The sequence below is a fragment of the Leuciscus leuciscus genome (genome assembly GCF_965113295.1).
Source record: "Leuciscus leuciscus genome assembly, chromosome: 24".
In the NCBI taxonomy this organism is placed as follows: Eukaryota; Metazoa; Chordata; class Actinopteri; order Cypriniformes; family Leuciscidae; genus Leuciscus; species Leuciscus leuciscus.
In genome coordinates this window covers 16,057,998-16,079,583 of record NC_138723.1, presented here as the reverse complement: position 1 = coordinate 16,079,583, position 21,586 = coordinate 16,057,998, and the positions used below count along the sequence as shown (strand labels likewise).

Genomic DNA, 21,586 nt, shown 5'->3' with positions numbered 1-21,586 from the left:
TGTTTGGTTTTAGTGGGACAGTTATAGTTATTTTTCCAGTTATTCCAGTTAACTTGGAATGATTTTGTTGCATATACTTTTTCTTGTAGTGAATACAGTAACACTTTCAGTACAAGGAAATGCAGTACTGAACATATTTTAAGTTTGATGTTGATGAAGAGGTACTGTACTTGACCCTTATACTGATGGGTAGGATGGAGAGGTTGGGAAACACTGTAAAAGTTGACCAATGAGCTTATTTGTCTTCACTTAGATTGTATCCTTTCCTTGATGAGAAGTAAGACAGCTCAGGACATTGTCTTAGCAAATTATAGTGTTGAATTTACAGACGTAAGTAAACGTGGTCCTCTGAGATATGTTAAACTACTGGGCCATTATTTATATAAATTACATCCTAATTTTCTTAGCATCTAGTTCTTACCTTACCCTCCTCTGCTGATTGGGGGTTTTACAAGTCCCAAAACATGGCTTTAGTGAGGTAGCCTGTTTCCTCACGTCCCTACTTTGAGGATAATTAAAAATAGCATGCTAATAAGGCATTTTTACTGAGGCATTCATATTCAAACACCCTCATGCTTGCTCTCTCTCTTCCTCTCTCTTTTACAGAGGTGTATTTGAGCTGCAGATAGAGCCTACATGTTATACACATCTCTACTTATATTGATTAATCCCCCAAATTGTGATATGTTATGTCAGCATATATCCTCAAAAGCATGGCAATTTCATATTATTACTGTGAGTGTGTTGACATGACCATGTCTTGTATGGTTTACTAAATTATCCTAGTTTTAAATATTGTTCTTTTAACAGGAAACCATATTAAAGTGTTCAAGCAAAACCTGATTGACACACCTATTCTTTTGCACATTTCCATTTTTGGTTTTCATGCAAATGCCTTTATTGCCATGCAGGCTAATTCACATGTGCATGACTGTTTCCAATTTATGGTGGTTCTCTTGCACTCATTATGATTTGCATGTAAAATAAACTTTTTAATAATGATATACATTTTGGTAGTTCTCAGTGTTTCAATTGTATAGTAAAATTCCATCTAATTGAATTGAATAATCCTTACATCTTCACATTATGAATTAAGTTTACATGAGTGAAAAAAACAACAACAACTAAAGCTTAATAAAACAATTTGTATGAATATTGATGGAACAAGTGAATTGCCCTTTTCAGTTTATGTGATTGGTATTCATATATATTTTTTAAATGTTTACATTTATGAAAATGAATCACATAAACTAAATAAACATTCCCTTGTTCCATTAAAGGTGACATATTAAGCCCCTTTTCACAAAATGTAATTTAAATCCATGGTGTCCCCAGAATGTGTCTGTGAAATTTCAGCTTAAAATACACCCCAGATAATTTATTATAGCTTGTCAAAGTTGCCCTTTTTTGGGTGTGAGAAAAAACGCGCAGTTTTTGTGTGTCCCTTTAAATACAAATGAGCTGCTGCTCCCCTCATCATCCATTCAGAAGACGGCCGATCCTTTACACGAGCTTCGGATACTCCAGCAATAAAAAAACATGCAAAAAATTCAGTCAAATTTCAGAAATAACAGCGGAGTACAGCCTTACTGAGAGACTCTGGAAGAAGTTGCAACTTTTAGACTGCAGCTGGACCTTTCTGAATGGTTAGTGGATACATTTATGTAGTTGTACATGTTTCATCATCTCATCGACTTGCACGACTCGCAAATCATGTTTAACTTTTACACAAGTTGAAACCGTTCCCTGAGGTCTTTATAAGACAGCTGTGACATTTTCTGGTCAAATAGTGTTCTGTGCTCGTCTGTGCAGGGAACGACAGAACAATTTGCATGTTTGCTAGAACTTTTGTCATTGCGTTAGAACTGGTTACACTGTTGTCGCTTGAAAACCAAATGGCGGCGCTGTCGTGGGTGGAAATGTTCAGATTAAGGGAGGGTAATATTATTCCTACAGAAGGGGAGCGAAATCTGATCGGCTTATTTTTTTACATGCTTGCAGAGAAAGACTTACTTAAACAAAGATACTGGGTTGTCACTTTTCACGTTTTCTGGGTCGGTAGAAACAACCGAGGACCCGATTATAGCACTTAAACACGGAACAAATCAGATGTTCATGATATGTCCCGTTTATGATCTAGCCAATGCAAAATGTTTTATTAAGCTCTATTTTTATAGCTCTATAATTTTTTGCTTATTTAAAATTCTTAATTCATAATGTGAAGCATATGAAAGGATTATTCAATTCAATTGATAAAAATAAAAAAGGTAATTACGATTTTTTTTTTATCTCACAGTTATGATTTTTTTTTCTCACAACTGTGAGTTTACATCAATTTTACATCGATCGTGAGTTATAAAGTCACAATTGCGTGTTAGAAAATTTAGAATTGCGAGACATAAACTGAAAAGTCCGATTCGGAGGAAAAAAAGGTACTTTTTTCTTGCAAATCTGACTTTATAACTCACAATTCTGATTTTTTTTCTCCCAACTGAGTTTACATCAATTTTACATCGATTGTGAGTTATAAAGTTATAAAGTCAGATTTGCAAGAAAAAAGTAACTTTTTCCTCAGAATCGGACTTCAGTTTATATCTCGCAATTCTGATTTTCTAACACATAGCATATCTTGCAGCAAGTGTCATGAGTGCCATATTTTTTTTTTTTACAAATACTACTGTTGTTGTTGTGATACAGAATGTAGAGGCTAGAATGTAGTTATTTAGACCTCAAACAAAAGACTTTATAAATAAACATAGCACCTATTTGAACATTTTTGGAGATATGAGCTCCAGGCAGTTAGCAGCCGTTCAGCACTCATGTACCCGCCGAGAACCGCTTTATCTCAGCCAATCCTTCGGGAATTCACAGCTGGCTCTTACATATGTAGATAGTGTTTACACATGAGGTATAGTTCATTTTGGCTATATCAAATGGGTAATCTTTGGTCTTATTAAACTATTACTTGATCCAGAGCAAATCGATATGGATAGGGGCAAAATAGGCTAAGTTTCATAACTTTATATTTTTATTTAACTGAAATCCTGTACAATAAGAACGCTGCTTTTGTCATTTTGACTGAACTATTTAATTGCGTTTATTTCCTATTGTGCAAAAATAAAATGTTATTTTATATAAATAACATGCCGTATTTGATATTGAGAAATGGTCCCTTAGTGATTGTGATTTTGACATCAGTTAAAGTTACATTATTAGACCATTAGATGGCAGAAAAGTCTTTATGTGCGAGTCAGTAGCAAAGACTTTTATATTGAAAGGGACTGACAGCCTGACGTCGTTATTCTCAGATTCTAGTCAGAATGTGAGTCTGAGGCCCTGTCCCAAATGGCACACTTCATGTGCACTTTCGGTCTTGTGGACTTACAATGGCTGCCGCGTGCGCGTGTCCGTTAAGTCCGTGAGACCGCAGTGTGTCCCATTTGTCATTTTTAGATCTCAGAAGGGTGCTCGCGAGCGCCCCCATGTGGTCAATTTGTGCCCCTTAATGCACACTTTTGCCGAGCCCGCACTGATGCGGGCTCCACAGCAGACTTCTTCCCGACAGTCAAAGCGGCATTACGTCACGAAAGTGCGGACTCAGAGGAAGGCCGCGAGTGCTTAGGGTTCCATTTGGGACAGGGCCTGACACTGCTCCACTGGGTTGTGATTATGGGGCGTGTTTCCACTGAACCAGGAAAGAAAATGCCTCTGCACTCAATTGGATAGACCTACAACCAATCAGAGCAACGGAGTAAGTGACGTATGTTTTTCATTCATGTTTCCGATCGACAAATGCCTTGATCGCGGTTCTCTGTTCCTCTTTTAAAATGAATGCGCTGTCGATATCTTCTATAACATTACATTTACATTTAGTCATTTAGCAGACGCCCTTATCCAAAGCGACTTACAAATTAGGACTAAGTTCAGCGAGTCATCATAAAGAGGCAAAAGCAACAACAACGCAGGAAGTGCTCAAAATACGAAGTTCAGGTATTATTCAGAGTAGCCTAAGCCTGATAAGTGATGTTTCAAAGGGAAAGGATTTTTTTTTTTTTTTTTTTTTTTTTTTTTTTTTTTTTTTCTATAAGGTTAAGTGCTCACGGAAGAGATTGGTTTTCAGCTGTTTTTTGAATGTTGTCAGGGATTCTGCATTCCGGATGAGGGTGGGGAGAGCGTTCCACCAGCATGGAACTGTAAATGAGAATGTTCTGGAAAGTGATTTTGTGGCTTTCTGTGATGGAACCACGAGACGTCGCTCGTTGACCGATCGTAGGTGTCTGGTAGGGATGTAGACTCGTAGGAGTGAGTGAAAGTAGGAGGGAGCTGAGCCTGTGATAGTTCTGTAAGCAAGCGTCAGTGCCTTGAACTTGATGCGAGCAGCTAGAGGTAGCCAGTGCAGAGAGATGAACAGAGGAGTGACGTGGGCCCTCTTGGGCTCGTTGAAGACAAGACGAGCTGCAGCATTCTGGATCATCTGTAGGGGTTTGGTCGCACATGCTGGGAGTCCAGCCAGAAGGGCATTGCAGTAGTCAAGCCTAGAGATGACCAGGGCCTGGACGATAAGTTGTGTTGCATGCTCAGTTAGGAAAGGCCTGATCTTCCTGATGTTGTGCAGTGCAAACCTGCATGATCGAGCTGTCTTTGAAATGTGATCTGTGAAGGTCAGCTGGTCATCAAACGTTACTCCAAGATTTCTGACCGATCTTGATGGGGTGATTAATGATGACTCTAGCTGGATGGTGAAGTCGTGCTGTAGAGACGGATTGGCAGGGAGGACGAGAAGCTCAGTCTTTGCCAGGTTGAGCTGCAGGTGGTGTTCCTTCATCCATGTGGAGATGTCCGCCAGACAGCTTGAGACCCGTGCAGCTACTGTGGGATCATCTGGTTGAAAGGAGAGGAAGAGCTGTGTGTCATCAGCATAGCAGTGGTAGGAAAAACCGTGTGCCTGTATGATGTGTCCCAGTGATGTGGTGTAGATGGAGAAGAGGAGGGGACCAAGAACTGAACCCTGGGGAACCCCTGTGGTCAGCTGATGTGCTCTGGATACCTCGCCTCTCCATGCGACCTTGAAGGACCTACCTGTGAGATAGGACTCAAACCAGTGGAGTGAAGTTCCTGTGATGCCCAGCGATGAGAGGGTGGACAGAAGGATCTGATGATTCACCGAAAAAGCTCATCTAGGGAGTTACACCACAAAAGATCGTCGCGCTGCGATGGGAGTATGCCCAGCCAGATCTGCCGAGCCGTCTAGCGATCAATGGGTGAGTTCCTGCCTGTCCGCACTCAACGACAGGCCGCGAGTGCTTAGGGTTCCATTTGGGACAGGGCCTGACACTGCTCCACTGGGTTGTGATTATGGGGCGTGTTTCCACTGAACCAGGAAAGAAAATGCCTCTGCACTCAATTGGATAGACCTACAACCAATCAGAGCAACGGAGTAAGTGACGTATGTTTTTCATTCATGTTTCCGATCGACAAATGCCTTGATCGCGGTTCTCTGTTCCTCTTTTAAAATGAATGCGCTGTCGATATCTTCTATAACAGACGCGATGGCGGAATCAACACATGATGTTTCATAAACAAAGTTCAAGAGAAGCACGTTCAAATAATCAACTTGTCATCAAACTATTACCATGTCTACCCTATCAGCATGAGAGGAAGCATATATTTATTCTCTCTGTCAACTCACCTAACATTCCTTGACAGTTTTCAGCATCCCTCCACTCACTCTCGGCTTGTTCTTCCACAGCCTGGAATACGGGGGGAGTACTTTGGGTTCGGGCCGAATACCGAGCCCGGAGCCCACTCCTCGGACAGTACGCCAATCGCCAAATATGCATTTATTCTATCTGACTTATTTGTAAGTGTGAAATCTCAATTCTCCAGCGGCAGTCATCTTTGTTGTAAACGAATTCAACCCAAGCGCTCTTTGGTGATGTGGATGATTACGTTACTGTTGATCATCTGTCCATCATCGTAAAAAGCCCGCCCTGACAATTCGATTGGTCCGAACAGTATTTGTTCGGGCATAATAGCTCCTCAACGAATCAAGTCCAGACCGGCTGGCATCCAGGCTAAGGGACTGAAGCAAGGTTGTAAACAAATGCATTGTATAGCTGTCATGGGAAATCCCCTTAACTGTTAAAAGGACAAAGACAAAGATATTACTTTCCTCAGCAGACATTCAAACTGATTTTGTGATTATGAATATAAGATTGACCTGAAGAATATCAGCTAGATGCAGATAATGCTCAGTCGATCTCTCTCTCTCTCTGTCTCATAATACTCTATTCTACATAATACAATAAGCTTCAATGAAGTAACTCAGAATTCTTTCGTTGCTAGTTCTAAAGTGACGTTTTAGAATTAGTAGCAGAGGCTTGGGCTCAACTGTTAAACTGTCAACTTGAGATTTGAATCCGTATCAGAAGGAATTAGTTCGGCACAAAAGAGGAGTTTTAAAGAACACTCTGTTGTTATTTCCTATTTAGCCTATTCGCACACTTGTGCCGTCGAATTGCAAACACAATATCACACTCATAGCCGTGTGAAATGGCTCTATATATCAGCATGGCCGTGATTCGGCCGTAGGCACATTGTAAATAATGCATAATCTTATTTACTGAATCCAATCCTTTGTTTTGCCACATCTCCTAATGAAACCCTTATGATTTTCGGTGTCTTTCACTGAACCAGCTCTTTGTGTTTTGGTTCTTTGACTGCCTGCCATTTGATTCTGGATTGTGTTTTTGATTTAATGTTAGCTAGTTCGTGACAGACCATGGTTCTTGATTGTATTGTGCAGGAGATGTGCCATTGAAACAATCCTGCTGACCGTTATGAGATGAACCACTCTTACTCACTGTGACATCTGTGTTTACTGTTCTGGAGGGAGGAAACCATGTTGGGAGGAGATCTTCTTACAACGCTATCAAGTAAGGCCATGGGATCTTTATCTATCTGGCGGAAGTGTAATAAAAAGACAGAAAAAAAGAAAGTGAGTGAGAGAGATTGAGTGTGGTTAGATTGGACTGTGACTTTATCTTCTAATGGGTGATTTAAACATAAATATTGTGAAAAGAATGGTGAGCTTCACATAACCACAGGCATAATGAGACGTTATTATACTTTAAAATGAGATTAAGTTTCTAGTTTAAAGTATTATAAATGATATCTAGGCCTATAGATTGATGTAAGAATCATATTAAAAGTACTTTGCTAATTGTGTTAGCACAGATAACACAATCATAGCACAATTATGACTTCTGATTGAGTTTACACTAAAAGGACATGTATTACTTTGGATTTTATTTTAAGATGAGGGTCAGAGAGCAGAATTAACTTGTGAGCTGTACAGATTGACCTTTGGAACATGTGTCAGCTAAGTAGTAAAAACGAGAAGAGACTTGATAGACATTTTATGGTGAATTGCGGAGTGTGTAACTTTTTAGAAATCAAACTTATCTTTGCCTGCAGGAAGAGGAATCGTATATTTAAAATGAAATGAAATTGGATTTTCTGAAGCAAAAGGTGACTTTTCTGAGTTATCGCACCAGAAACATTGAAAACTTTTAAAAAAGAAATCCCACTTCGTTTTAACAATCTCTCTTTCATATGAATGGTTGGTTAAATCATCATTTGCCTCTTTTAAGTTCTCCTCAGCTCAATGGATGAGATAAAACTGCTGCCACTGTGTGATATAAAATATTAAGATCTGACATTTAATTTCCACTCAAGGGAGCATGTCTCGACAAGACCTACAAATACTGTGTGTGTGTGTGTGTGTGTGTGTGGTGGAGATTGGGGATAGTTGTCACGTGGGCCATATCTTAGTAAGGTTTAGAGCCAAAAGTCCAATTTCCAATCACACAAATGTTTTCTCTGCAGTCATTTTTACCCATTCAAACATCTAGTTCAAAATTATGATACTACCTGTGATTGTAACTGAAAACTTGAACTGTGCTCTCAGGACAGTTCAGTTTCAGGTTGGGGCAAGTTTTCACATGTTTTAAATATTTTACATATATTTATTAACACCATTTTTGGCATAATAATAATAAATATTTGTGTATGATAGATATTGTACTGTTTAAATATTGATGGCCCAATGGCAGGATCCATTGGCAACTTGCCCCTAATGTGATAACATGCAGCAATGGTTAGCATAGCCTTCTTAGTAATTTTGTAGCTGCATTTATAATACAAGGACTTATTAAAAATATGACAATAACTAAGCTGACTTCATATCAAACATATCATTATTTTTTCATTGAAACCGGTAGGCAATCATATTTGCTGGGGTGATAATACACAGAATGCAATATTATCCGCCTAGTGGTTACTATCAGTAGTAAAACTGTGAGCACAGTCAAGTATTTGATCCCGGTGAGAGGTGCGCTGAACTAGTAGATCCTATCATCCCACAGTAGCTGTCCATTCAGGACTGCTGTACAGTATGTGTGTGTATGTGTAATAAAACATCCACATGAAAACGTGCCTAAATCATCATTAGTTCACCCATCTCAGGATCGTTTCATTGCGCAATATTACGTTAAAACGAGAAAGAAGACAATCCGTGCCATTGCACGATCGCATTACTTTCCCCGTTCATTTAACCACAAGGACTGTGGAGTCAAGAACCAGTTTGAGCGGAGAATAATTCGAGGCGCGCGCTATTGGCTCCCCGTCCTCATCTGTCAATCTGCGGAGGCGGGACTCTGTGCTCGCGCTCCCAGGAGGCGAGAGATGCGCGAGCTGTACTTTTCTACTGTGTTGGAGCGCTTCGCACTTCTCGAGCTCAGTCCGAGCGTCAAGTGAACGGCGTGCGGAAAGCGCAGTTGGACTTCAACCGAGGAGAAGTTATCGAAGGAGCCTGTAGTATTGATTGCAGCAGCCTGCACCTGGATAAGCACCATCAGCGCGCGGAGAAGCGAAAGAGCGAAGAAAGTGTGTTGACGGCAACCGGGCAGCTGTTATAGAAGGAAGGCAATATGATGGTGAAGCAGCATATGCTGTTTACCCTGTACAGCATCTGCGGGATCGTCCTTAAAGGTAAGAGCGCGCTTCAAACTTTAAGCAGCCTATGCAGTACATTGCAATTTGGGGGGGGTGATCATCATCATTACGCACCATGTAGGAAGGGCATTATGCCCTGGAATGATGATGATGATTTGCATTTCCATAATATTTCCAAAGGGCCCCGAGTGAGTACGGGAACAGTTTCCCGTTAGTCATCATTGCTCTGAAGGAACTGAACGGTGCACGTTTGGCCAACACTGATACAGAATCTTATCACGGATAAGCCTGCACACACTGCTGAGCTAGAGCCCCGCTTTTATGGATTACCAGTCAAAATGTGTTATAGACAAACTCACCACCATATAGAGGGAATACGATTTCATTGATACATCCTTTGCATCACCTGATCGGAAACTTTAAATATACGCATGGCTTTTATTGTATTTTAAAACCATATGTGTGCGCTTACATGCGTATTTAGGCATATTGCTTGGAAATGCGATGCGTCTCTAAGTGGCATGTTATAACATTAAATCATGTTGTGCATTTTTATATTTTGTATTACAGGCTATAGTTTGTGGTGCATTTTGAGGTATACTTGTTTTATTCTTGCAGGGATGTGTTGAGGTAGGCTAATAAAGCTTTCACTTTTACTCCTGAAACGTGGTCGTTTATTATAATGTTTTGTTCTGGTTAGAAAAGCCCTATATTTCGTACGGAGCGTGAAGCTAATGGATTAAGTGCTTTTTAGCACCCCTAATCAGGTTTCTAAGGTGTGTTTTTTTAGACAAAAATGGATGTATGGTATTTGCGGCAATCCGCATCTTGGGGTCGTAGTAGCATCAGCTTTTTTCCTCTCAGAGAAAGATTTGCGGAGCAAGTACACCTGTCAGTTTACATCTGTTAGTGTAATGCATTATTCACCCATATTTTCAAACTGTAAAATGGACATTACGCCATATAAGATCACATATGTCAGCATTTCTGTGTTGTTTAGCCTACCTCAAGTCTAGTAGTTTCGGCTGGTACTCATCATTCACGCGCGACACTGAAAACATGATCAGCAGGGCAAGGTCGAGCGACGTATTCGCGCGGGGTGACCGTGTGACAGGAATACTTGATGAAAACGTCGTCAACTGAACGTGTCTATTGCTTTTAGGCGCACTGGAAGGCAATATATGCTTTAATTGAGGGTTTAGAGGTTAGCTTATGTCTCAACAGGACATTCAGTGTGTGACTGCTCAAATGTATTTGTATCAAGTATTTGTTTTGTGTCCCTTGAGAGTAAGGTTACGCCGTCCCGCCAATATCTAGTGAGCAGCAGCCACCGCCCGGTTTCTATGAACATAATTTAATCAATTTTTTTTTAAGACTAACCTCATATATTGTCTTAAAGTTGCTGAAGGTAACAACCGTTTGTGTTCACGTCAACATTTGCTCATTGTGACTCGAACATACACCCCTTTTTACAAAGTGGTGAGCTATGGTTTCGACGTCACGAAGTGGAGAATACTTAGCTCATAAATTTAAATAAGGCTTTAGGCAAATGGTGAATTCAGGATGATTGGGACACTTTTTCCAATTCATTTCAATGGTAAAAGTGTCCCAATCACCCTGAATTCACCCCCAACTGATAGCTATTGTAATATTTGCTGTATTATAGTTTACAAAAATCTTTTATTGTTTCAGTAAATAGTCTTTTTGTTTGTAGAACAATAGCGCAGTTGACTGCTCTGCAAAATGTAATAAAATAAAATAAATTAATTAAATCGTTAATAAACGAAGACTCCTACTTGACTACTAGAGATCTTTCCTCTGTGTTAGATCAGTTACATGCTCGTAATGTCAAGACTTGTCACCAAAAATGTGATGTCTGTGTATTTCAGATACTCCAAGCCAAAATGGCTTGGTCTGGATATCAGTGAAACATGACTCTTCCAACCAGAGGTGTTTACATCTCAAACAGTCGGGCTTAAAGATCTGGCAGTTTATGAATGCGTAGGATGAATGCAAGAGAGATAGAGGAGAAAGACAGTATTTGCATTCGCCCTTCTGTATGCATGTGTGTGGCTTCCCTCCTCTGCCCTGTCTTTTGACAAAATACCCTATGCTGTGTGTTGATAATCAGTCTGAGAGGTGGGCCATTAATAATCAGAGATAATTAAGCACATTCCTCAAGGCTTCACTTCTAATGAGTCGGCAGCAAGCGTGAGACTGAAGCAATGTATTGATTTCCCCCAGCCTTCTCCCTCTCTGCCCGTAAATCACAGAGCCTGTGTCTCTCACCCAGTCAACAGCCCTACTGGCTGCAAGTGCCTCTTTCTGTTCTTTAACACACCTCTAAGATTCTGGCTGCATCTGCTTACCATGTGTGAGCGTGTTAATAGGCTTAATAAAGTGCGGTAACCATGCTGATTTTTGAACGATGAAGGTCAGAGGGTTCTGGTAGCCCTGTCTGTTCAGCAATTGGTGATCAATAGGTCTGATCATTTTGATTTCAGTGGTACATTGATTGATTGTCTCACAGTCACAACATATCATTTTCTGATTTACCCACAAACCAGTTTGACTTGCTGAATTTGTTTGAAAATTTAAGCGTTAATCATATATGTGAAATGTTGAGTTAGATAAATGATGCGAATCATTTGATGTGCATTGATTTGATGCAATGTTTCCTGTAGGATGACATACTATACTGGGTTCCCACTCTAATTGAAAGCCTGGAAATATCAGATCATTGTCATTTCCAGGCTTGGAAGAGTCACTAAATCTTAAATGATATAAATTTCTATATTTAATTGTATTGAAAGTACTCTTTTTAAGTGTAATCGCTCTATTTTTTAAAGATATTCATTGATTTTTTTATCTTAAATTTTGTTTGAGATTACACTCAAAGAGTACTTTCAATACAATTAAATATAGAAATTTATATCATTTAAGATTTAGTGACTTTGATTGAAAGTCGGGGAAAATAAGAAAATCCTAAAAGACCATGTAAGTTTTTTGTAATTTATAGTTATGGTATGCATAAAACAATTTCATTGGCTATGAATCTCTATGAAATTGTACCTTTTTATGCAATTTATTTGTAAAAACTGGAAATTATGGAAATCATGGAAGTTTATTGGTCAAAGGTGTGAGAACCCTGCCTAAAATTAATCTAAATGTATTTTTAACCCACTTTTACCACTATACTTCTATCCCTATTAAGTCGTATTGAGAAACTAAATGTCGCACCTGTATCGCACTGCATGGCTATTTGAAAGGCAAAAAGTGGCTGATTAAAAATGGTAAAAAAAACAAACAAAACTTTTAGCTCCTTTCAGGCACCTAAAATACACTTTCTCTTACACAAAATGTTATACATGAAACCCAAACAAAGTATTATATGTCAGCTACCCATTTCTTGACTTCCTTTTCCACAACTCTCAGTGGCCATCTGCAGTGGGCATGCAATCCCAGCTGCCTTTTATGTGGTGGTCATCGATTACTCTTAAAGCCATGCCAGCCTTCCTCGCTGAGGTTAAATGTTTGAAGCACAAGTGCGGGCACATCCCTGGCACATCCGTTCATAGGGATCCCTGCATGTTGCCAGCAGCTGGGGGTTTGGGGGAGCATGGCAGTTATGCAAAGCATGTGGCAAACAGTGCAACTCCTCCCTGTGTGTGGAGTACTATAGTCCCTGTGAAGTGCTGTTGTGTGGACGTCTGCTGTGAGTAATAGCAAAGCTTGGCTCCCTCCTCAGAGACACCAGAACTGAGTGGGAGGACTATGTGGTCCTGCTTCATAGAGGATGCACGCCTTTATACTTGTTTCTCTTTTGCGGGTACATTCCCTCTTCATGGACTGCTTGTGTACACAATATCTTTCATCCTCTTTCTGTCTTTCTCGGCTTCGACAATCCTGTGCTCTGAAACCCTGCTTGAAACTTCTCATGCAAAGCATACACAAATTCCGAAAGCCAACCCAGCCGGCTAGGGAAAACAAAAAAGAACGATTTTTAGGGCGAAAAACATTATTTATGACACAAAATGCTTCTTTCATACCTCATTGAGTGGGCTATTGTGCATTGAGGCAAGTCTCTGGCCCCCTGCCTCTCAGCCAGCTTATCCCAACAGAGTGACTCCAAGCTGGGCATTGGCCTTCCCGGACCTAGCCCTTTTATGGAAGTAGCGTGGGAAAGCACTCCTTTAAGACAGGGCTGGCGCGTATGTGTGTATATGCAGTCGTATTTGTGTTGAAACTGGAGGTTAATGGCCTTTTTTTCTTTCCCGGCGTGTTGTCTTTGTCAGTCGTGGAGCGTGAAAAGCATCTGTGCAGGTGAGCGGCAGCACAGGCAAATGTGCTCAGACAGGTGAGAAATGGAGTCGGGCATAAGCTGCCATTTCTGCTGACTAGAATAAGTATTTGTTTGGCATTAATTTAGCAGGGGATCAACACGGATTGCTCAAGCCTCTTTCTTTGGGCTGCAATATGGAGCTCTTCCTATGGCCCATTCTGTCATGTGCGTGTGGTATCATTGCAGTTCAAGTCTCTTTCTCTCATTTCTTTAGAGTGCAAAGAGGCTGAGCGTGTCCCTCTTTCTCACTGTGTTGCGTATGTGGGTGTTTGTTTGGCTGGCTGATTGAGCCAGGATGGAGAACAGGATTAGAGGTGAATATCCTCCTCTTCTTTGTATTTGTCCTCTTGTTGGGTTGCTGGAAGCTTCCTAAACAGAGCACCCAAGATATTTGCGCTCTCTCTCTCACTTTCTCCATCTTTCCATTTCATGTTTCTGTCTTTCTCCTCCTCCATCCCGCTGTCTCATCTCCCTCTTTCTCTCTCTCTATCTTGCTCTCAGTTTGCACACAAGGATCTAGGCCTTGGAGCGTTTCCCCCAGACTCAGAATGGAGCTAAGCCACTGAAGCCCTGCTGTAATCGTGAGGGATTTCCCGTGATCAAAGGCCCTCTTTTGTTCTTCCAGGTGTTTGAAAAAGTTAAAACAAAAAGTGGGTGGAACTGTCAACCGTTCTGTGGTACAGCTAGGCTTGGCAAAACACTTCCCTTTCTCCCAAAAGGTGCTGGAAAGAAGATGGCCTTTTGCAGTGATTTTTGAATGGCTTTCATAACACAAACTCATGCTGAATCATTGCAACATTCTCGGAGGAAATATCTTCTACAAAATAATGCATAACTTTATTCATCATTTTCTCATATACATGTCATCTATACTACTTGATTGACCTTTGAGATGGATTTTTATTGGTAAATGACTGACAGGCTTTATAAGGGCTTTTCTCAGGGTTTTTGTATCCGATTAATATGTGTTGGATATTTTAAATGATTTGCTTAAGCTCACAGTATGTTTGGTAATCTCATTGAAGCTTATGCAAAGAGACGCAAAGGAATTTGCTCAAGATTAAGAAATGACTTGAGGTATATAGTCAAACAAGTAACAATATATGATGCTGAAATTCTTTCATTATTTACTCACTTTCATGTTATTTCAAACATGTATACAGTATACGTTTTTTTCTTCTTCTGTGGAGCACAAAAGAAGATATTTTGAAAAATGCACTGTAAAAAAAGTTTGTAATTTTGCACAAATCTGTTATTGTAAGTTAGTTATTGGCCATGTAATAAGTTGTAAATAGGGATGCACCGATAGGATTTTTTTGGGCCGATGCCGATACCGATTTTAACAAACAATTATTGGCCGATTCCGATTCTCTCTTGTTTGAACTTTTGTCATTAAAATAGATAGCCTAGTGTTTTGATCATGTTTTAAATCAGCAAAGTTTTTTTTAAAACTTTGCATTAAGTTATAGTTTATTGCTGCATCATCAAATAATTTCTTATGAACATGGATTGGATCCATTTAACATTCAGCAGGCCAACATGAATACAACAGAACAAAAAAACATGAAATAAACCGTGCTTTTAGGTAGGTTTAACAGTTTTCAGGTACATAAATAACGTTAACAAATGTAAAATAACACTGCATATTCTTCACTGTATAAATTAAATGCATATATTATTATTACATTGAGCTTGAACTTTTATTTTGACATGTTGCCGTGAAGACTTTCGAGTTTCTGTGTGTTTATGATATGACAATAGATTTTCTAAATCGGTAATATTCTCTCGAAGTGACTCTGGAGATGAAGCACTGCGAGCGTCACGTGTGCTTCAGTTTGTGTGAGGTAAATGAAGCCGGCTGCGCCATTCATTCATACAGAGACGAGCAGAACATGCAGGATTCAAATTTAAATAGTCTTTTTGCGGCTTAATATTCACAGACACTAAGTCTATATCACAATTTTATTCAAGTGTACTGATCTACTTTGTATTTATTCATCAAAACTTTGACAAATTCCTTGACATTCCGTGTTATATAGTAAAGTCCGTTTTTTATGACTGGAATCATAGGGCCCTATACATATCAATTCTTATGAAAGTTACAAAAGTTATTTAGTCAAGAGTAGTGAGAGTGATTATTATTATAATAATTTTTTTGGTCTTTTGTTGTTTGATTAACATTAAAACGCAGACAGCAGCACAGCAGGAATATTAGTTTAAACATCGGTTTGTTATATCTGCCTTTTTCATGCTATAGCCGATATGCCAATAGTTGTAAATTGATCAAATATCGGCGGCCGATACATTGGTGCATCTTTAGTTGTAAAATGTACAGGCACCAATATGCAATCCTAAAACGCCTACCTAAAACATTGTCATCATATTTTTACGGTTAGTTTCTGGCAACCACAGCTGTTGCTGCTTTGTGTACTGTAAATTTAAGAGGATTTTTATTTTTTCATTCAATGAAAGTCAATGGGGTGGGGATCAAAGTTGTTCTGGACCCTATTGATGTGCATAATATGGGCAAAATTCGTTGAAAAAATCTTCAACATATCTTTTTTTTTTTTTTTTTTTGTAGAAGAATGAACATCATTAATTTGAAACGACAGATTGGTAAAATAAAAAATGATAATTTGTCTGTGAACTGTCCATTTAATTATAAATGAGGAACGAGTAAAAGCATGAGAGTATGTGAAATCTTGTTACATTACAAACCAAAGAACACCAGATCTGGAAAAGAACAGCTAGACGTCGTTGATTCATAGTTCACTCCTCTCTGTTGTCATTGTGCCCTCTACTGTTTTCATTTGGATTTTATGGAAAATTAGCTACCCTCTCTTCCAAATAATCTCGGATTTCGCTAGCATGAGACACAATCTTTCACGAGAGACGACACATGCTCCGGGCTTGCTCTGCGATTGGGTAATCAATCACTTTTATTGACAAAGGTAGATGAAATAGTTAGTTCAGTAAAATTGAACATCTGCAAACGGTGAGCTGGAGGCATTTGGTGGAATGAGGGTCAGTAAATCAAATGCTTGAAAATAACCCCCCTGCAGGCTCTCCTATGAGAAAGATCACCTACAAAGATCCGTTTCCGCCCACTGTTGCCTGTCACTCTCTCCAATAGATGTGGTTTTCACAACTACACCGTCTGGTTTTGAGGATAGAAGGTGCTTGGCAACAAACACCGGCTTAGTGGGAGAGGACATGCATTTCAGAGCAGGATTGTAGAGATCAGTAATTGACACAATGTTTCAACCAAATTTGTCGGGGAATTGCTGGGTATTGTCACTTGAGCCTTTAAACGGTTAGTTATTTTACCTCAGTGAGATTTTAACATCCTCTAAATCTGTGTTTTGGCCATTTTCATGGCATATTTCAAATCAAGTGACACCTGTTTGTCTATAATCTTTGCAGTGTACTGTAGGTCTACCCTTCCTCCTTTAATTCCTCTCTTAATTTCTCTCGGTGCCCATCACTCCACCTCCCTTTCGTCTCTTCTCGTATGCTGCACTGGTTGTGTGATGCCATCTGCCCCTTGTGAGACAGAATTGAACACCTGCAAATACAGTAAACAATCAATTTATCAGCAGCTCAGGACAATATGCACCTGCCAAAGTGTGCACACACACTTGAGCGCATGTACGCACCCCCACACACACAAACACGCTCCTCCTCCTTTTCACAGTCAGTAACAGACCATCAGCCGTTCAGCAGCCAACTGGATCTTGAAGCTTCCCCACATTTACATATGACTGCATTTGTTTGATTTTGATGTTGCAGTAAACACGTCTGTTTTCCAGATTTTCAGTATTGCATTTAATTGACCATACCAGTTGCATTAGCTACTTTATGTCAGACACTTTCAGTTGAATAAATTCTTCTAATTAACCTGTACTGTTTTTTTGTACTAGCCATTTTATTGCAGGTGCTATGCCTGGTATTACAGCAATGCTATGTGAAGTATTGTAGGAAATGCAAAACAAAACAGAACGACATTCAGCCACCAGTTAGAATGAAAGTAGAGCTTGTTAGTTAACATAAAAACCAGGTTTATACATTTCTGAAGATAAAAACGAGCTATGTGAATTCGTCCTCACTGTTGATAAAGTGTGGTGCTATTTCCATATCAGCTGGCCCTGTCCACCTGCTCGGAGAAGGTCAGCGTTAATCTGTAGTGCATTAGACATATAGCCTTTGTTTCTCGGCATGTGTATGATGAAGATTACCGTGTTTCACCTTCCATGGTGCTGCTGATACAGTTCAAAGATAAACATGAAGTTGAGCTTCCTTGTTGTTTGCACTCTCTAAACTTACCTACTCTATCTCTGTTTTAGAGGCAGTTTAGCATTTGATCATGACTTTCAGTCGTGGGTTCCACCATTTTGTTTCACTGTGAATTCAAATTGTGCAGGTTTAAGATAGACAAATATAGGCTGCATATTTAACTTGAAGTAATTTTCTGATAAGACTGAATCCCTACAATCTCATTGTACCTCCTATGTTTTTATGTTCTGTTTCAGAAGATTAGCCCGGTAGCTTTAATGAAAACATACATCCAGATATAAGGACGTTCTCACCAGTTTTCACCCCCCTGTCGAGAAGACGTGTCTCTTTGAATGCTGCTTCAGTTCTGTCACGCAAATGCTAGCTTATTACTCTCATTGTGTCTCTCAATTTGAGGTTATAGACTGGGTGTTTGTTGAACCGCATGGAATGTAAGAGGACAGAACTAGTCCATATCCTCAAATCCACATGAAGAGGATTTTGTAAGTGTATAAGATTTGTCATAATTAAATTTTGAGATCATTGTTCCACTCGTGGCTGATCTAATTGAGTCATTTAAAATTGAGCTTTCCAGATTACAGAATTGACTGCCGAATGACAACACAACTAATCCCATCATGTCCCATGATTCCAATATTCTATATGTTTGCTGCACTGTAATTAATTAGAGTGCTTTATTTGTTCTTTCTTATTATTTTATTGCATTTTTGTGCTTTGGAGGAAGAATTCCAGAAGTGTGGTTGACTATTAGTGACTGAGTTTTTTAAGTTTCTGATTAGATTGTAAGGAATCTAACAATTCTGTTTTTGTTTAGTTTCTCCTTAATTATTCAAATTCCATTAACATTGAAGGAATATGTGAAGAGAAAAAGAGATTCAATATGCCAAATGATGAGATAAACCATAAATCTTTCTTTTGATATACAGCAAAAATACAATGAACAGCTCATATACAAATGGCTCTAATGAGTTCAAAACGACAAAGCAATTTTTCAAATTTGGAACCAGCTTTGAATAAGAATTGTCTGGCAGACTTGCTTTTTGTGTGAATTGTCTACACTTTCTTTTTCTATTCTTAAAGAGTGTTAGCTTTGTCGTTCAAGCATCGGTGAACAAAATCAGTCTTAGCGTTATTATTGTCAGGTCATTGATTTTAAAGACCCTGTTTCCCTTACACTTGGTAGGGTAAATACAACTTCTTTATAGCTTCAGCTAATAGATCTCGGGAGCCACATCTCAATGCTTGCAGATCAGGACCTGTTTAGAAATGAATGTAGTTTGCATTGAAAGTTGTTTAGTTTTAGATGCAGAACAGCTGTGGTTTCACACCCAATTGCAGCTATGTGCTAAGTATGAAAACACAACTCTAGGTGTTAACCTAACAATAACTCTACAACCAGCACAAGATAGACAATCCTGCTTAACTCTTTTGTCATGTGTTACTAAAAATAGAGCCATGTGGCCAGACGCTTGCACCCAAACCAGACCACACTCTACTGTCACTGTCTGACTGTCTGCACACGCTAAGCTTAGCTAATCCAGGGGTCTACAATGACCTTTCACCATCTGTTATGGTGCTCTGCTACCCCAGTTCAAGAATTGAGTGTCTTTTTTGTCTTTTCCATCTGTTAGTAAACAAAGTGGTAATTTCTAGATCATTCAGCATAAGCAACCTGGCACAAATAGGATGTTTTAAGAGGATGATTTCCTTACACGTAATTCAGGTCTTGTGATGGTACGTTTGACTGGGGCTCCATCCCTCTGCGGGATGCTGGGGCGTCTGTGTAATTGCCTGTTTTTAGAGGGCACAGTAGTTCTAAAACGCAACCACCGTTCTTAATGCCTCTTCCCTCTAATGAGTAAAGATAAGACAAGCTGATGGATCCTGTGAGGATTGGAGCCGGCTGATCTGAGATGGCAGCGCACTTCATTACAGCCTCGCGCCCCAGCCCAGCTCCTCCGTGCCAGCTCACGCTCAGCCTGCCATCTCCTGCAGATGCTTTGAACTCAAATGCCAGACAAGTCAGCAATCAAGAGTTTCAGCTCTCATCGCTTTCAGAGCAGCAAGTCGGGTCTCAGCCTGAGAATGAGGAGCATGGCCTGTTCTTTGTGCTAATCCTTCACATAATGAAGGATTTAACATGAAACTTAGGCATTTATGTGTGATGGATGTCTGGAAATGTACATGTAGGTTTGCAAATGTTGGGTTGACATTTAGATCATTTGGTCTGGCTTGAGGATTAAAAGTCTGGGTTTGTTACCCAAAAGTTGTAGGTTTAAACACAAAGCAATCCATTTGAACCTAAAATAAAATAAATTGCTTTGTATAGAGCAGGGGTGTCCAATCCCGCTCCTGGAGGGCCACTATCCTGCAGAGTTTAGTTACAATCCTGATTAAATACACCGAACCAGCTAATCAAGGTCTTCAGGGTTGCTTATTGCTCGCTATATACCCTCATTCACTATTCCCTACATTACTCAACTAATATAGTCCACTGAAAGAGCGTATAAAAAACAATGAGTGAATTCGGGCACTGAGTGCACTAGAAGTTCTGCAGACGGCATCTTCTGGTGTGACGCAAGAATTCAAGTGCATGGAGACTCTCTAGCCTAGCAATTGTGTGTGCATCGGTTGTACACTCATATTGAGGTCAGGGGTGTCAAATCCTGCTCCAGGAGGACTGACGTCCTGGATAGTTTAGCTTCAAACTGCTTCAACACACCTGCCTGAAGGTTTCTTGTGGAGGTTCTGAAGACCTTGATTAGCTGTTTCAGGTGTGTTTAACTAGGGTTGGATCTAAAATGTGCAAGACATTGTCCCTCCAGGAGCAGGACTAGACATCCACATCATTATGGGATTGAATGAGTGCACTCGATAATGTCCCATATGGTTTCGGACACCACAACAAATTGCTGTCCCCTCAAATAGTGCTCTATATAAGGGTATAAAAGACATTTTGGACACAGTCTTAGAAACTTCTAGGCAAATGTGTTGGGGCAGCCTAGAGCTAAACTCTGCTGGTCATTGGGCCTCCAGGAGCATGATTGGACACCCCTTTTGGATCTCCTAAATGCATAATGATGTAATCTTTGGTTCTGATATCTCTGAGGACATGCACATGGTTTCACATGTGTTTGGGTTTCTGGGTTTAATGACAAGCTCCTCTGGGAGTTCAGTGTCTTTCAAGGCCTTATGCATGCTTACTGGCAGGTTATCATTATCTACAAGCTAATTGATGATTGTTAGCCAGTGGTTCAGATGTCATATGTCAGAGTGCCTTCGCTCTTTGGCATTGAATGTTTCTTTCTGTTCAGCACCCAAAACTCAAAGTCTCAGAGTCTCTTGTGCCTAAATTTGTACTGCTTACAGAAAAGAAGCAGCTTTGGATAATAAGCACATACAAAATAACATTACTGCAAGTCGAGCAAGGAGTTTTACAGTGGTTTGCATTTTCAAAATGGAATTAGAGGGGGAAGATGAGAGCGAGAGGGAAAGAAGGGGATGACTGCAGGCTTTTGTACCGAGCTGATAATGTTGGGTTCAATTCTCTTGCATTGTCTCCCCCTGTTCTGCATGGATCTGAGAGACAGACCCGGCTCACTGGCTGTTTGAAACAAATGAAACTCCTTGTTCTTCTCTTTTCTTTTTCAGAATTGAGTTGCCATGCTTTTCCAGTGCTTTCCTCAGCGGTATAAGAAAGGTGGCAGCGGGAGAAAGATTGAACACTTGTTTGTTTGTTTCCGTCTCATCACAGCAGCAGCCCCAGGGATCACGCTTGACGTGAAGCCACCCCACAAATGAAAGTTGTCGTCTTCGTGTGGGCAGCGCTTTTTCAGACCCCAGGCCGCATTGTGAGGGAATGGAGGGGGTGGCGTTTGGCTGTATTATCTGCTTGTGTGATTTGTGTTTGGGGTATTAAGCCACCAAATAAGGACT

At 40.0% G+C, this 21,586-nt stretch overlaps 1 protein-coding gene and 1 long non-coding RNA gene across 4 annotated transcripts in view; one reads left to right on the top strand and one right to left on the bottom strand.

Moving 5' to 3' along the window:
* Positions 1 to 11,846, bottom strand: part of LOC309489045 — a 35,342-nt gene extending 23,496 nt beyond the window's left edge. Inside the window, exon 1 of the long non-coding RNA XR_014202325.1 lies at positions 10,021 to 11,846. This is a non-coding gene — a long non-coding RNA (uncharacterized lncRNA). The remainder of the gene's footprint in view (positions 1 to 10,020) is intronic.
* Positions 8,571 to 21,586, top strand: part of cadm2a (cell adhesion molecule 2a) — a 500,950-nt gene continuing 487,934 nt past the window's right edge. The window contains exon 1 of one of the 3 annotated variants that reach the window (XM_082157511.1): positions 8,571 to 9,051. In XM_082157511.1, the coding sequence (XP_082013637.1) occupies positions 8,991 to 9,051 (61 nt within the window). In that variant the 5' untranslated portion in view covers positions 8,571 to 8,990. The remainder of the gene's footprint in view (positions 9,052 to 21,586) is intronic. The other 2 variants (XM_082157509.1, XM_082157510.1) reach the window with 2 other exon arrangements.